The 15,207-nt window shown below is 49.0% G+C and overlaps 1 protein-coding gene across 2 annotated transcripts in view; it reads right to left on the reverse strand.

The window, feature by feature from the left end:
• Nucleotides 1–351: 351 nt before the first annotated feature.
• Nucleotides 352–15,207, reverse strand: part of LOC138447868 (complement C3-like) — a 1,306,650-nt gene continuing 1,291,794 nt past the window's right edge. For both annotated transcript variants that reach the window (XM_069604330.1, XM_069604329.1), the window contains 2 exons: nt 14,121–14,256; nt 352–814 (listed from right to left, as the gene is read on the reverse strand). In XM_069604330.1, the coding sequence (XP_069460431.1) occupies nt 679–814; nt 14,121–14,256 (272 nt within the window). In that variant the 3' untranslated portion in view covers nt 352–678. The remainder of the gene's footprint in view (nt 815–14,120; nt 14,257–15,207) is intronic.

The following is a 15,207-nucleotide window of genomic DNA, read 5'->3' on the forward strand; positions in this document are numbered from 1 at the left end:
GCAATATAGTGTACACCTGGCCCCCAGGCATGGACTCTTTGTGAACAGAAACCCTATCGTCACAGTGCAAGTGCAGAGGAGGAAGAGTGAAGCGGAAAAAAGGCAACTCCGCACAGATTTTACTTTTCTGAGATGTGTAAAACACCTGCTACATGTCCCAAATCGGCTGGAAACCTCTGACCTGCAAGTGTCATCCATATGCAGCCGGGACATTAACACATTGAGCTATCAAAGCACCTTACCGTCTAGTTCACCTTCAATGGGCTGTGCTGGCTTTATGAAATGCAAAATATAAAAGGCGAGAACAGTACATATCATCATGGAGTACAAACATGTCTTTTATATCTTGAAGATGGTTGGATTTAATTTATTTATTGTCCAATGGCGCCATCGCGTGTCCAGTCATTGGCCACCATGAGCCGTAATTTTTTATTATATGCATCAACAGATTACAGGCGGTTTGAATTCCTTTCATTTCTTGTCCAAGGGCGCCATCCAGTGCATGTATATCTTCACTATATGTACTTTTTACTGTTTTATAGACGAATTACGTCCATTTCGTGTCCAATGGCGCCACCCAGTGTACAGATGTCGTCCTCTATGTACGGAATGGGTTTATATTCCCGTCTAGTAACGCCACCCTGGTGCCGTTGCAGGAAGACTTTTTTTCTTGGTCGCTCAGGTGGTGCACCCCTGGGATATGAGCTTTTGGATGAAGCGGTCCAGGTCTCTGCATTCTGGCATGACAGGCCGGGAGCCGCACTGGGGCGGTACCGGTTCCACCCAGGTGTTACTGCCAATCAGGTACGCCATCCTGGGGAGAAAAGTGCAACAAAGAGGGTCAATGATACCTGGCCTAGTAAGATCGCAGTCTCTGTCTTCCCTCTGTTCCCGCTCCCTTGCCTCGTCGCACCTTGAAACACCTGTGTATAGGCGAGTTATAAATGCCATATCATATCATATATCAGAGCGGAGGGGGGGGGGTCGGAGGTTGGAGGTGCAGAAGTTGAAAACATTATATTTACCAGGGGGACCTATGCCAAGCTTGTGACTCTTTTTTTTGCCAATCCTCTCTTTTCCCACAGCATGCTGGGCTTTGCAGTTTCCTTTTCTCAACTATAAAGTAGGTGCCTACAAGTCCCAGCATGCACAATGAATAGTCAGGAATGGCCTAAGGTGTGGCACATGGCATGGGTCACGCCACAGGGGAAATGGTGACCTTTACTGATTGGCTGGTGACTATGAATGGCCAGGCAGGGTTGAGAAGCGGCAGTGCCTTCTGACTCAATCGGAGCCTGATCTAGGACGGGTTCTGCCCCAGCCCTACAGTCATTTCAGTATAATGAAGATTGCCAAGGCGGTTAGGTTAGCGCAGGTAGTCTTGATTCTATTAAAGACACAGAGGCGAGCATCTCTTTATTGCTACTTCCCATAGCAGCCACATTTTTAACACTCTGAACATGAAAACACACAACTTTCATTTCTCTTTTCTCCAAACCATAGAACAAAATAGAAAGAAAGAAAAAAACAGTCCATACGACTACTGCAACTTGGGACTACAAATCCCCACAAGTCCTCAAGGTCCCTGTAGTCTTGACCTCCACCACTACAACAATCAATCCATGGTCAGCACAGTCCATGCCTCATATCCTGTCCAAAGTCCTCTTTCTTTGCTGCTTCCTGAGCAGATAAGTCTTGTCATTGAATAGTGTGTGTGTTTTAAATGATGATTTAGGGAAAGTGAGAGGTTTGTGGCATAAGCGCGAGATAGTAGAACGGGGTGTTAGTCCCCTGGGGTGTCTTTGTTTAATCTTACCTCATTAGCCTTATTTGAAAGGTATAGCGTGTGGGGCGTAGCGTAGCGCAAAGCAATAGCAGCGGGTGGGTGCCGGGACCGCGTGTCATCTTGCTCGCGTTGGGTGACCGGCGCTCCCCCGCATTGTTTTACATTTCGAGTGCCAGTATTGCAGTGACGGCCGCGCAAGCGTGGCTTCTGAGGAAAGCACCCGCGATTTGGAGCGGGTCACGTGATCAGCGCATCATCGTGCATGTGCGATTTCATTAATTTCAAAGCGAATTTCAGCACCGTTGTTTTATTAGGATTACTGTCCACGGAGCCTCCAAATTTACATAGTTGCAGCGAGCCTCTCACTGTGACTGCCCTCTGCAAGTCATTGGCACGGTGGCACAAGTAAAAAAAAAAAGAATACAAATATTAGTACGGTTACAGAGAGATGGAGGCCAATTCTATGCCTGAATACAGTGAGGAGGAGTGGGACACGGACAGGGACCTGTCCCTCAGTTTCAAGAGGGTCCTAGGAGATTCGCTGGCCGTGGCGGTATCTCAAGGTGTCAGACCTATCCAAGAGCGCCTAGAGGTGCTGGAATCCCTCCTCGCAATGGCAGTCCCCAACGAAAGGTGAGAGAGCTCAGCCCAGGAGAGGGCACGTCTCAAGGCCCGCCAGAGAAGCGGGCGGCTGCGCAAAAGGGGGTGGACAAGACCCAGAAGAGCCCCCACTCTTCTACCCACCCCCGGGTCACACATCAGGGGTGTAGCAGAAGCCCCGGGAGGTTGCGACCCATTTGATAAGCTAAAGGCGGCTTTCTTGAGGAAGATGGCAGTGCCAAACCTCAGACCCCCTACCCCAGGGGCGCTAAATACAGGGACTGCTGAAGATGGCGGAGGATCCTCGCAGGAGGAAGAGGAAGAGACTGAGGAAGGTCTCAGGGAGGAGGACAAAGTGGACAGCGAATGCAGAATACCTCAGGACGCGGAAAATGTTGAGGAGGTTGATGACATGTTCGACCCGGACTGTATAAGACATCCGAGGTCATCATAATGGCTTCCTTCCCCCAGGGTATCCCAATATATGGCCGCTAGGATTCGCAAACCCCAAGCAGCAGTGTTTTATGAATCAATCAGAGCCTGATCTAGGACCTCTTCTGCCCCAGGCCTACAGTCATTTCAGTATAACTTGCTTGACTTGTGACTTTTCTCCAGCTCTACTGACCTTTTAGAGCCAAGGGCCTCCGGTGAATGACTGGTCCTGGCATGGCAGGATCAGTCATGTGTATTTGTGTCCTTCAGGGAAATTGACTTTTCACGAGACAGAGATGCCGGGCATGTGACTGGCACCATCCCACCATCTTAGACACCAAACAGCACCAGACCTGTTGGGACATGGAACCATTTACTAATCCAGCAGCCGGGACACTCCGGGCTGACATAATAATCCTATCATAATAAGAAGTGTTAAAAATATGAGGCAGGCACACAACACACCCATCACAATCTGAGCTACTTCTTCTTGCTCAAACACAAGTGCCATCATTATCCAGCTCAGTGGTACTCCTTTCTACAACTTCAGAAGGATGAAGAGCAGGGCTTCAGCGGGTAACTGTAAGACAGATGCTATTTCAGACGTGACTTCCTGCCATATAGCAGTGCAGGTGGCGAGCGGTGAGCTCAGAAGGCAAGGTTTAGAAACCTGAAGGGGGCGCTGCTCACCCCCAGGCTCTGCTCACTCCCATCCCACCTACTTCCTCATCTGTCATACTGAAGGTCAGAGGGTGGTCTAAAGAGGCCAGACTGCTAAGAATATAGAATTTACTACTGTGAGAAACCTTTCCTTAAGAACACATGATTTAATACCATCAGTAACTTTTGTTTAGTCTTTGAAGATTTTCTATTGACTAACATTTCATATGTCCACTGAAGAGTCCCAACATCCTTCCAACTTCATTTGCAGTTCAATAACCTTTGCTCTTGCGGCTCCTTGGAATTCCTGTTGACCTATTGCTTTCTTGTACGCTACCCCACAAACTCTGGGTTTCTCCCTAGCCCACCTTTGCATCTGATTCTGATGTCCTAACCAGATTGAAAGATGTGTTTCTGCTGTGATTGAACATCTCAATTGTCAAACCGGCCGAATTGTATTTATTTATTTATCTATTTATACCGCGCCGGCAGCCCACGGGCATCGGGAGCAAAACAAAAACACAATGTGACAAAACACAAAGAGACAGGACAGTTTACCCAGAGGGGGAGGCTATGCTAGGAGCTAGTAGCTTAGTTAATTTAAAAAGAAAGGTTTTCAAAGATTTTATAAAGGATTTTTCATCAGGTTCCAATCTGGGTACGAGTGGCAGTGTGTTCCAGAAGGAGGCTGCTTTGGCGGGGAAACTCTTCCCAGACCTTTGTGCGTTTGGCCCTTACGCCCTGTATTTGGCCTTGGTTGGACGATTGAAGGGTTCTTGTGGGGGAGATGCAGGGGAACCAATGGTTTAAGGTATTCAGGTGCTGTGCCAAAGAGGCACCCATGAACTATGGTGCCCATTTTGAAGAAATGCGTTCCTGTATTGATAACCAGTGGAGATTTCGTCTGTGATCTGATATGTGACTTCTTCTGGGATGTTTTTAACAATACGCACGGCATCGTTTAGAATGATCTGGCGCTTCATATGATTAGAAAGTGAGGCTCCACTTAGTAGCGAATTACAATAATCAAGTCTGGTCAGGATGGATGCTCGAGCGATGGTTGTGCAGTTCTTTTCTGTGATGCAGGGGCAAATATTCCTGAGTAGGCGTAAATGGTAGTTGCAGGTTACATGGGCATCTGTATTTTACGAGGCCTCCAATTGAATTCCCAGGGTTTTTGTTGGACTTGGATTTCATTGTCGCTTATTCAGAATTCTTTGTAGTCTAAATTAAGTTTGCCCCGGGCCTGTTTAGAGCCAAAGATCCACAGTTCCATTATGCTGCCGTTCAGACATAGCCAGTTCTCTGACATCCATCTTTCAATTTGGCCGTAATTGTTGGATAAAGTGATGGAGTCTTTGGCATGATCACCACTAATTTCCATGACCACTTGGGTGTCATACGCATAGTTTGTAAAAAAAAAGTGCCCAAATTGTCAAGGAGAGTGCAGAGCGATCTGATATACAGATTGAAGAGCACGGGTGAGATGGATGTGCCTTGAGGCACTCTGCATGTGATAGGTGCTGGGGGAGAGAAAACTGTGCCCCACTGAATTCTAGACTCTCAATTTGAGAGGAAGGAGTGGAACCAGCCAACAGCTTCCATGGCGCATTGGCCGATACCACTCAAGTAAAGCACGAGGCACTCATGGTCTATCAAATCGTATGCCACGGAAAGATCCAATCAACATTCCAGCTTTCCCTTCATCCATGATTTTTAACATGTGGGATTGAAGATCCATGAGAGCTGTCTCGGTACTGAAGGATGGGCGGAAGCAACGATTGTCAGCCATGGAGAATGTTGTTATGCTCCACGAAGGCTTGGAGCTGTGCAGTGGCAAATTTATCCAAGAGTTTGAGAAGGAATTGACAATTTGTAATTGGTCTCAGATTACTTGGTTCTTTTTGGTCTATGTTGGATTTATTTGGAAGGGGTAACTGTGACTTTCTTTATTGAGCTGGGTACTTGGCCATCCCTGAAGGAGGCATTTACAAATCTGGTCAGGAATGGGGCAAATGTGTCTTTGTGCTCTAAAATCAGTTTTGAAGGAAGAATATATGGGCAAGAAGTGGGGTGCATGGAGGATAACATTCTGAGCATATCTGGGGCAGAGATTTGCGTGAGTGTAAAGGTAGGGTTTGCGAGATCCTTGGGTTTAGTTATAGTCTGGTCCTTCTGTATGAAAGCAATAGTCTGGGCATTTATTATTTTGTTTCTTGCATTGACAATTTTAGCTTCGAAGGCTGCCTGGACCGTAGAGCAGTCTAGGCATGTGGGTAGAAAGGGATACCTTAGAGTTTTCCAGCAGTTTCAGGATCTCAAATATCTTTCCCGTACAGTTGGAAGATTGTTAGATCTGCTTGTTGAAGACATTCTTTTTGGTGTCCAGTATTTGAGATATATATAGTTTCTCTACCTCCTTCCAGTCTATTCTGGTTACCTCAGAATGGTGTTTAGCCATCGTGATTCTAGGGCGCATTTTTGTCTTTTGAGAGCTCTGAGTTCTGGAGTAAACCAGGTTTGGTGTCCTGTGTTGTCTCTAACCAGTTTGGATTTAAGGGGTGCCGTTGAGTCCAGCATTTCAGTGAAAGTATTGGAAAAGGAGGTCACCATGCCATCAGCTAGGTCGTAGGTACAGGTATTGGTCATGATGGTGTCTAGACAAATTTGGATATCTTGCAGAGTACCTTTTTGAAATTCTGTCTAAGAACTGTTTTGGTCTGGTTATTTGGTTTGGTGAGGGGATCTATAGTTTGCAAAGTAAAGTCTATAGCATAATGGTCTGACCATTTGCATGGGATGGTCTGGTTAATGTTGACTATAAGCTGTCTTGTCACTATCCAATCCAGTAGGTTGTTTTTGTTGGTGGTTGGTTCTCTGTTCTGAACCTCGTGGTCTATGATATTCAGGGCAGTTTTTAACTCCATCGCTTCTTTATCCTGTTTGTTTCCTCTCCAGCGATTCAAGTCCCCCAGAAAGAGGGTAGCGGAATTAGGGCTGCCGAGGCTTTTTTAAATATTTTTATGATTTCATCATTGAAGTCCAAGCATTAAAGTGGGTGGCCTATAGATTAGAACAATGTTAATACAATTATGATTTGTCGGGGTCATTTTGACATGTAGGATTTCACAGCCAAGGCAGGACACAGGCTGGAAAAAGTCCCAACTCGGTTTTGGCAATAATCGCCACCCCACCACCATATGCTTGATGGCGATTACTGCAAAAGAAGGAAAAACCTGAGCGAACCGCCAGGCTGCTCATAGGAGCACTTGGGTCCTGTAGCCAGGTTTCCGTGATGCACAGAATATCAAGATTACGATCCACCACGTCATGTAGATCTTGAGCATGTTTATATAGGGATCTAGTATTCAAGAAGGACATTTTTTTACTTGGTCTCCTTTTTTTTCGAGGAGGTGGGATATTTGTGCCCCTTACCATGTTCTCTAAATTGGTAGATCTGTCGTGGGGGGTTCCTTGATTTTTGTACGTGAGGTGAAAGAGCTATGAGTGATAGTATCTGAAGCCCTATCATTGTCATTAGAGCCAAGGCTATTCGTTGCTCTGTTGTGTAAAGATACAGGCTCGTGGCTCGGAGGCCTCGTGCCGGAAGGACACGATGTGGGGACTTGAGGTATGGGTGTCTTGCCATGGTAGTTAAGTGGCAGTGAAGGTTCTACTATTATCATTAATGGAATGTTGGATCCTGTAATTGGTACATGGTCGGTTGTTCTCCCTGGAGTGCTCAGGGAGAGCATCCAGATTTGTCAATTTAAGTTTGTTTACGAGGGCTAACCTGTTGGCTCTTAGCGGGCCACTGATGGAGGTTCCCTCGGTGGGTGTCCCATCTTGGCTAGCACAGGTACTAATAGTAGGAGTACAAAGGTGAGAAGAGGAGGGGTGGGGTTTGTTCGGATAACTTACTTAAAGGGTTCCCACCCCCGAGACGGCGAGCACGTCGATGAGCGGCGAAAACCATCTTGTTCCAGGTGCGCTGGCGCAGGTGCACCACGTAGCCTCATTTAAGCTGTGCTGGGGCAGCTGGGAGATGTAGTTCGCAAGCTGAAAGCTAGCCCAAAGCAAATAGGAAAGCGAGCTGCTTTAAAAGCAAGTACTAACTTGCATGCAGCGAGGATGGCACAAGCAAAGTACCAAGATCAGTTTTCACAATTCTAACAGTAATTGTTAGCACGCAAAGAATGTCAGCAAAGTAACACTTGTTCACACTCTGCAAAAGCAATCACAATCCCTAGGTATCCGCGGCTTGTTTCAGAAATCTCATTTTACTCTCCAACTTCACATACACAAAAATGCAAAATCTTCCTCTTATCAGTTAGATCTGTTGAAGCCAATTGAGCCCCAAAAATGATGTGCAAGCTCTGGTCCGTGCTCTCATGAATTTCTAGAAGGCCTTCCGAAATCCAGCACATCACCAGAAAAGACCCAAGCTCAGCAGCTCGTACACCGGCTGGCACGAAGATAGAACCCCACCTCTCAGCAGCTCCTAACACACCTGGCAAGATGATGGAAGCCCAACGCTCAGCAGCTCCGATCACAGCTGGCAAGAAGATGGAAGCACACCGCTCAGCAGCTCCTATTACAGTTGGTAAGAAGATGGAAGCACACCGCTCAGCAGCTCCTATTGCAGCTGACAAAAAGATGGAAGCCCACCACTCAACAGCTTGTACCACAGCTGGCAAGAGGATGTAAACCCATTCCTCAGCAGCTCCTATCACAGCTGGCAAGAAGATGGAAGCACACCGCTCAGCAGCTCCTATTACAGCTGGTAAGAAGATGGAAGCACACCGCTCAGCAGCTCCTATTACAGCTGGTAAGAAGATGGAAGCACACCGCTCAGCAGCTCCTATTACAGCTGGTAAGAAGATGGTAGCCCACAGCTCAACAGCTCATATCACAGCTGGCAAGAAGATGGAAGACCACCACTCAACAGCTTGTACCACAGCTGGCAAGAGGATGGAAACCCATTGCTCAGCAGCTCTTATCACAGCTGGCAAGAAGATGGAAGCCAACAGTTCATATCACAGCTGGCAAGAAGATGGAAGCACACCGCTCAGCAGCTCCTATTACAGCTGGTAAGAAGATGGAAGCACACAGCTCAGCAGCTCCTATTACAGCTGGTAAGAAGATGGAAGCACACCGCTCAGCAGCTCCTATTACAGCTGGTAAGAAGATGGAAGCACACCGCTCAGCAGCTCCTATTACAGCTGGTAAGAAGATGGTAGCCCACAGCTCAACAGCTCATATCACAGCTGGCAAGAAGATGGAAGACCACCACTCAACAGCTTGTACCACAGCTGGCAAGAGGATGGAAACCCATTGCTCAGCAGCTCTTATCACAGCTGGCAAGAAGATGGAAGCCAACAGTTCATATCACAGCTGGCAAGAAGATGGAAGCCCACCACTCAGCAGCTCGTACCACAGCTGGCAAGACGATGGAACCTCACAGCTAGGCACCTCTCATCGCAGCTGGCAAGAAGATGGAAGCCCACTGCTCAACGGCTCCTAACTCAGCAGGCAAGAAAATGGAGCCCCACGTCTCAGCAGCTCCTATCACAGCTGGCAAGAATATGGATCCCCACCGCTCAGCAGCTACTATCACAGCTGGCAAGCTCGAACCCCAGCGCTCAGCAGCTACTATCACAGCTGGCAAGAAGATGGACGCCTACCACTCAGCAGCTCCTACCACAGCTGCCAAGAATATGGAACCACACCACTCAGCAGCTCCTATCACAGCTGCCAAGAATATGGATCCCCACCGTTCAGCAGCTACTATCACCGCTGGCAAGCTCGAACCCCAGCGCTCAGCAGCTACTATCACAGCTGGCAAGAAGATGGAAGCCTACCACTCAGCAGCTCGTACCACAGCCGGACAGAAGATGGAACCCCACAGCTACGCAGCTTCTATCACAGCTGGCAAGAAGATGGAAGCCCACCACTCAACGCTCCTAACACAGCTGGCAAGAAGATAGAGCCCCACGTCTGAGCAGCTACTATCAAAGCTGGCAAGCTCAAACCCCACAATTTAGCAGCTCATACAACAGCAGACCAGAAGATGGAACCACACTACTCAGCAGCTCGTATCACAGCTGGTAAGAAGATGGAAGCTCACCACTCAGCAGCTCCTATCACAGCCGGCAAGAAGATGGAACCCCAAGGCACAGAATCTCCTATTGCAGAGGTAAAGAAGATGGATCCCCAACGCCCAGCAGCTCGTACCACAGTTGGCAAGAAGATGACACCCCACCGCTCAGCAGCTTGTATCACAGTTGGCAAGAAGATGGATCCCCATAACTCAGCAGCTACTATAACAGCTGGTAAGAAGGTGGAACCCCACTCCTCAGTAGCTCTTATCACAGCTGGCAAGAAGATGGAACCCCACAGCTCAGCAGCTCATATCACAGCTTGCAATAAGATGGAACCCCACCGCTCAGCAGCTCCTAACACACCTGGCAAGATGATGGAAGCCCAACGCTCAGCAGCTCCGATCACAGCTGGCAAGAAGATGGAAGCACACCGCTCAGCAGCTCCTATTACAGCTGGTAAGAAGATGGAAGCACACCGCTCAGCAGCTCCTATTACAGCTGACAAAAAGATGCAAGCCCACCACTCAACAGCTTGTACCACAGCTGGCAAGAGGATGTAAACCCATTGCTCAGCAGCTCCTATCAAAGCTGGCAAGAAGATGGAAGCACACCGCTCAGCAGCTCCTATTACAGCTGGTAAGAAGATGGAAGCACACCGTTCAGCAGCTCCTAATTACAGCTGGTAAGAAGATGGTAGCCCACAGCTCAACAGCTCATATCACAGCTGGCAAGAAGATGGAAGACCACCACTCAACAGCTTGTACCACAGCTGGCAAGAGGATGGAAACCCATTGCTCAGCAGCTCTTATCACAGCTGGCAAGAAGATGGAAGCCAACAGTTCATATCACAGCTGGCAAGAAGATGGAAGCCCACCACTCAGCAGCTCGTACCACAGCTGGCAAGACGATGGAACCTCACAGCTAGGCACCTCTCATCGCAGCTGGCAAGAAGATGGAAGCCCACTGCTCAACGGCTCCTAACTCAGCAGGCAAGAAAATGGAGCCCCACGTCTCAGCAGCTCCTATCACAGCTGGCAAGAATATGGATCCCCACCGCTCAGCAGCTACTATCACAGCTGGCAAGCTCGAACCCCAGCGCTCAGCAGCTACTATCACAGCTGGCAAGAAGATGGACGCCTACCACTCAGCAGCTCCTACCACAGCTGCCAAGAATATGGAACCACACCACTCAGCAGCTCCTATCACAGCTGCCAAGAATATGGATCCCCACCGTTCAGCAGCTACTATCACCGCTGGCAAGCTCGAACCCCAGCGCTCAGCAGCTACTATCACAGCTGGCAAGAAGATGGAAGCCTACCACTCAGCAGCTCGTACCACAGCCGGACAGAAGATGGAACCCCACAGCTACGCAGCTTCTATCACAGCTGGCAAGAAGATGGAAGCCCACCGCTCAACGCTCCTAACACAGCTGGCAAGAAGATGGAACCCCACCGCTCAGTAGCTACTATCAAAGCTGGCAAGCTCAAACCCCACAATTTAGCAGCTCATACAACAGCGGACCAGAAGATGGAACCACACTACTCAGCAGCTCGTATCACAGCTGGTAAGAAGATGGAAGCTCACCACTCAGCAGCTCCTATCACAGCCGGCAAGAAGATGGAACCCCAAGGCACAGAATCTCCTATTGCAGAGGTAAAGAAGATGGATCCCCAACGCCCAGCAGCTCGTACCACAGTTGGCAAGAAGATGACACCCCACCGCTCAGCAGCTTGTATCACAGTTGGCAAGAAGATGGATCCCCATAACTCAGCAGCTACTATAACAGCTGGTAAGAAGGTGGAACCCCACTCCTCAGCAGCTCTTATCACAGCTGGCAAGAAGATGGAACCCCACAGCTCAGCAGCTCATATCACAGCTTGCAATAAGATGGAACCCCACCGCTCAGCAGCTCCTATCACAGCTGGAAAGAAGATGGATCCCCACCACTCAGCACCTCTTATAAGAGCTGGTAAAATGATGGACCCGCACTGCTCAGCAACTCGTTTCACAGCTGACAAGAAGATGGATCCCCAAATCTCAGTAGCTTGTATCACAGCTGGCAAGAAGATAGAACCCCACTGCTTGGTAGGTCCTATCACAGCTTGCAATAAGATGGAACCCCACCTCTCAGCAGCTCATATCACAGCTTGCAATTACATGGAACACCACCGCTCAGCAGCTCCTATCAGAGCTGGCACGAAGATGGAAGCCCAACGCTCAGCAGCTCGTATCACAGCTAGCTAGATGATAGAACCCCACCTCTCAGCAGCTCCTATCAAAGCTGGCACGAAGATGGTACCCCAACATTCAGCAGCTCCTATCACAGCTTGCAATAAGATGGAATCTCACTGCTTAGCAGGTCCTATCACAGTTGGAAAGAAGATGGATCCCCAATGCACAGCAGCTCTTATAACAGCTGGCAAGAAGATGGAGCACCACTGCTCAACAGCTTTTATCACAGCTGGCAAGGAAATGGAAGTGCATCGCTCAGCAGCTCCTATCACAACTGGCAAGAAGATGGATCCCCAACGCTCAGTAGCTCATTTCACAGCTAGAAAGCAGATGGATTCCCAAATCTCAGCAGCTCGCATCACAGCTGGCAAGAAGATTGAACCGCACCTCTCAGCACCTCCTATCACAGCTGGCAATAAGATGAGACCCCACCCCTCAGAAGCTCCTATCACAAATGGCAATAAGATGGAACACCACCGCTCAGTAGCTCATATCACAGATTGCAATAAGATGGAACCCGGTCGCTGACCATCTCCTATCACAGCTGAAAAGAAGATGGATCCCCACCGCTCAGCTCCTCTTAAAACAGCTGGCAAGAAGATGGATACCCACCACTCAGCAGCTCGTTTCACATCTGGCAAGAAGATGGAACCCCACTGCTCGGCAGGTCCTATCACAGCTGGCAAGAAGATGGAACCCCACCTCTCAGCACCTCCTATCACAGCTGGCAATACGATGGAACCCCACCACTCAACTGCTCCTATCACAGCTGGCAAGAAGATGGAAACCCACCCCACAGAAGCTCCTATCACAGATTGCAATAAGATGGAACCACATTGCTCCGCAGCTCGTATCACAGCTTGCATGAAGATGGTACCCCACCACTCAACAGCTCCTATCAAAGCTTGCAATAAGCTCAGCAGCTTCTATCACAGCTGGCAAGAAGATGGAAGCCAACGTGCAGCAGCTCCTATAACAGCTGGCAAGAAGATGGAACCCCACCGCTCAACTGCTCCTATCACAGCTGGCAAGAAGATGGAAACCCACCCCACAGAAGCTCCTATCACAGATTTCAATAAGATGGAACCACATTGCTCCGCAGCTCGTATCACAGCTTGCATGAAGATGGTACCCCACCACTCAACAGCTCCTATCAAAGCTTGCAATAAGCTCAGCAGCTTCTATCACAGCTGGCAAGAAGATGGAAGCCAATGTGCAGCAGCTCTTATAACAGCTGGCAAGAAGATGGACCCCACTGCTCAACAGCTCTTATCACAGCTTTAAAGATGAAGGACCCACGCTGCTCAGCAGCTTGTATCACAGCTGGAAAGAAGATGGACCCCACTGCTCAGTAGCTCCTATCCCAGCTGGCAAGAAGATGGAAGCCAACGTGCAGCAGCTCCTATAACAGCTGGCAAGAAGATGGATTCCCCAACGCTCAGCAGCTTGTTTCACAGCTGGAAAGAAGATGGCATCCCACCGCACAGCAGCTCCTCTCTCAGCTGGCAAGAAGATGGATCCCCACCGCACTGGCTAGGGCTGATGGACATTGTAGTGCAAAACAGCTAGAGAGCCAAATGTCCATGACTTATGCCCTAGCCAATACTATCATATTGACACGGCTTTCGGGATGCCCCCAATCTCTGCCCGACCGCCCAAAGAGCAACAGTCCCTCCTGAATCATAAACCACGGTCAGTTGGAAAACCTCAATCCCCCCCGGTGGAAATTGAATGGGGTCCACACCTCCCCGCTTTCTCCATCACGCCCACTGTGTCTACTCTTCCCCTGGGGTGTGAGCTGTCACAAGAAAGCGTCCAAGGGCATGTACCTGGAATGGGAGCTCTGTCTTCAATATATGCAGAAAGGCATCTAACCTTCTCTCCCCATAGAAAAGCACACCTGTCCTCTCCAGATAAGTCGCCCTCATGTGATTATTGATCGGGCGGTGGGATGCCCGTTATATCAATAATGCCCCTCACTCTTGAACCTCCAAGCGCCAGACACCTGCGCCACTACCGACCAATGAGAGTGCGGCCCAATCATACCATGAAAGGGGCTAGGGCGCAAGAAGATTCCTTTCAAGATTGATATAATGAGTGCCCTGCAGCTGGGTATTAATAAGAGACATATCACTGTTAACTTGCAGGTGCGAAAGAGATGCAAAGTCCTAAGTGACGACTCCTGCCTTCTTGCTCTGGGTCGTGAATGGATGTAAAAGTGCAGAGAGGCCTCAGGGTTCTACCCACACCCCAACCTCCCATGTGCACTGATGTGACCACCCGCCGCTTCACTTTGAAGATGTACTCACTCAGTTTTCATGTCCCACTGGTCGGCGCTGCCACCCCAGATCAGGTATTTGCTGCCAGCACTGAGATTCAGGGAGTCTCTGCAGGCCTGGTGACTGATGAAACGTCGGATATTTCCTTGGGGAGCGGGGTCAGACCCTAAGGGTAAAAGTAAGGCTTGGTTAAGTCGGCAAAAGTGATGGCATAATGTGTTGGCTTAAAAAGGAATTGCATTGTTAAACTATTTAAAATTGCATTGTGAAACCTTGACCGTTTTTCCCACTACACAGGACTCTCAGACTTAGGTGTGTTTTTCTCTGGTATTTAAAATGATATTGAGAAAGTAGTGCCATTATGTGGTCTTGCCTTCTTAGAAAAGCATTCATCTAGCAAACTTTTCTACCATTATCTGAGCTCCAGGCGTCTTGTCCTATTGTCTCGTCTCTCTCTTTCTCGTCTGCTTGTGCTCCTCCCTGTGTGCTTCCCTAGTGTTCCCCCCTCCTCCCTTTGTCTTCTCTCCTCTCCCCTACCTACTCTATGGTGCTCTGTGTCTCTCCTATCTTTTCAAACTGCTTCTCTATCGACTATCCTGCTCTACTCACTAAATCTGGTAGGAGGAAGTTTAAAAAGGATAGCCTGGTCTCCAACCCAGGCCTCCCTATCGCTGACACCTATACCAGCGCCTCCTCCAGGCAAACCCTCACTGACATATTTTTAGCGTTCTCTCATCAGACCTATGGACTCTTCATATGGTCTCTGTGCTTTCTCCCTTCTCTTCTTCTCCCATTAATGGTGGCACCCGGTGGGCGGCCCTCCTGGCCCCCTTCCATCCCTCTAAGGCCATCATTTATGTTTATCTGAATGGTACCATCTTGGTCCAAGGCCCTCGGGCCAACCTTCTCCTCTCTGATAGACGCTTCCCACGCTTCATCAATTTCCTTTCCGCTCCTGCTGTCCTCCTCTATTCACCCCACAGCTTCCCTGCCTCTCCCTACTGTCTCCTCCTTCGCTACCTTGCCTTCTCCTCCTTCCTCTTCTGCCCCCCCTCAGGCTTCTTCTACAACTCTGCAAGGCACACCTCTGATTTGGACCCCTCCCCGGAAGTCTTTC

This window comes from Ambystoma mexicanum, chromosome 3q, assembly GCF_040938575.1.
Source record: "Ambystoma mexicanum isolate Mex_15411 chromosome 3q, UKY_AmexF1_1, whole genome shotgun sequence".
Taxonomy (NCBI): Eukaryota; Metazoa; Chordata; class Amphibia; order Caudata; family Ambystomatidae; genus Ambystoma; species Ambystoma mexicanum.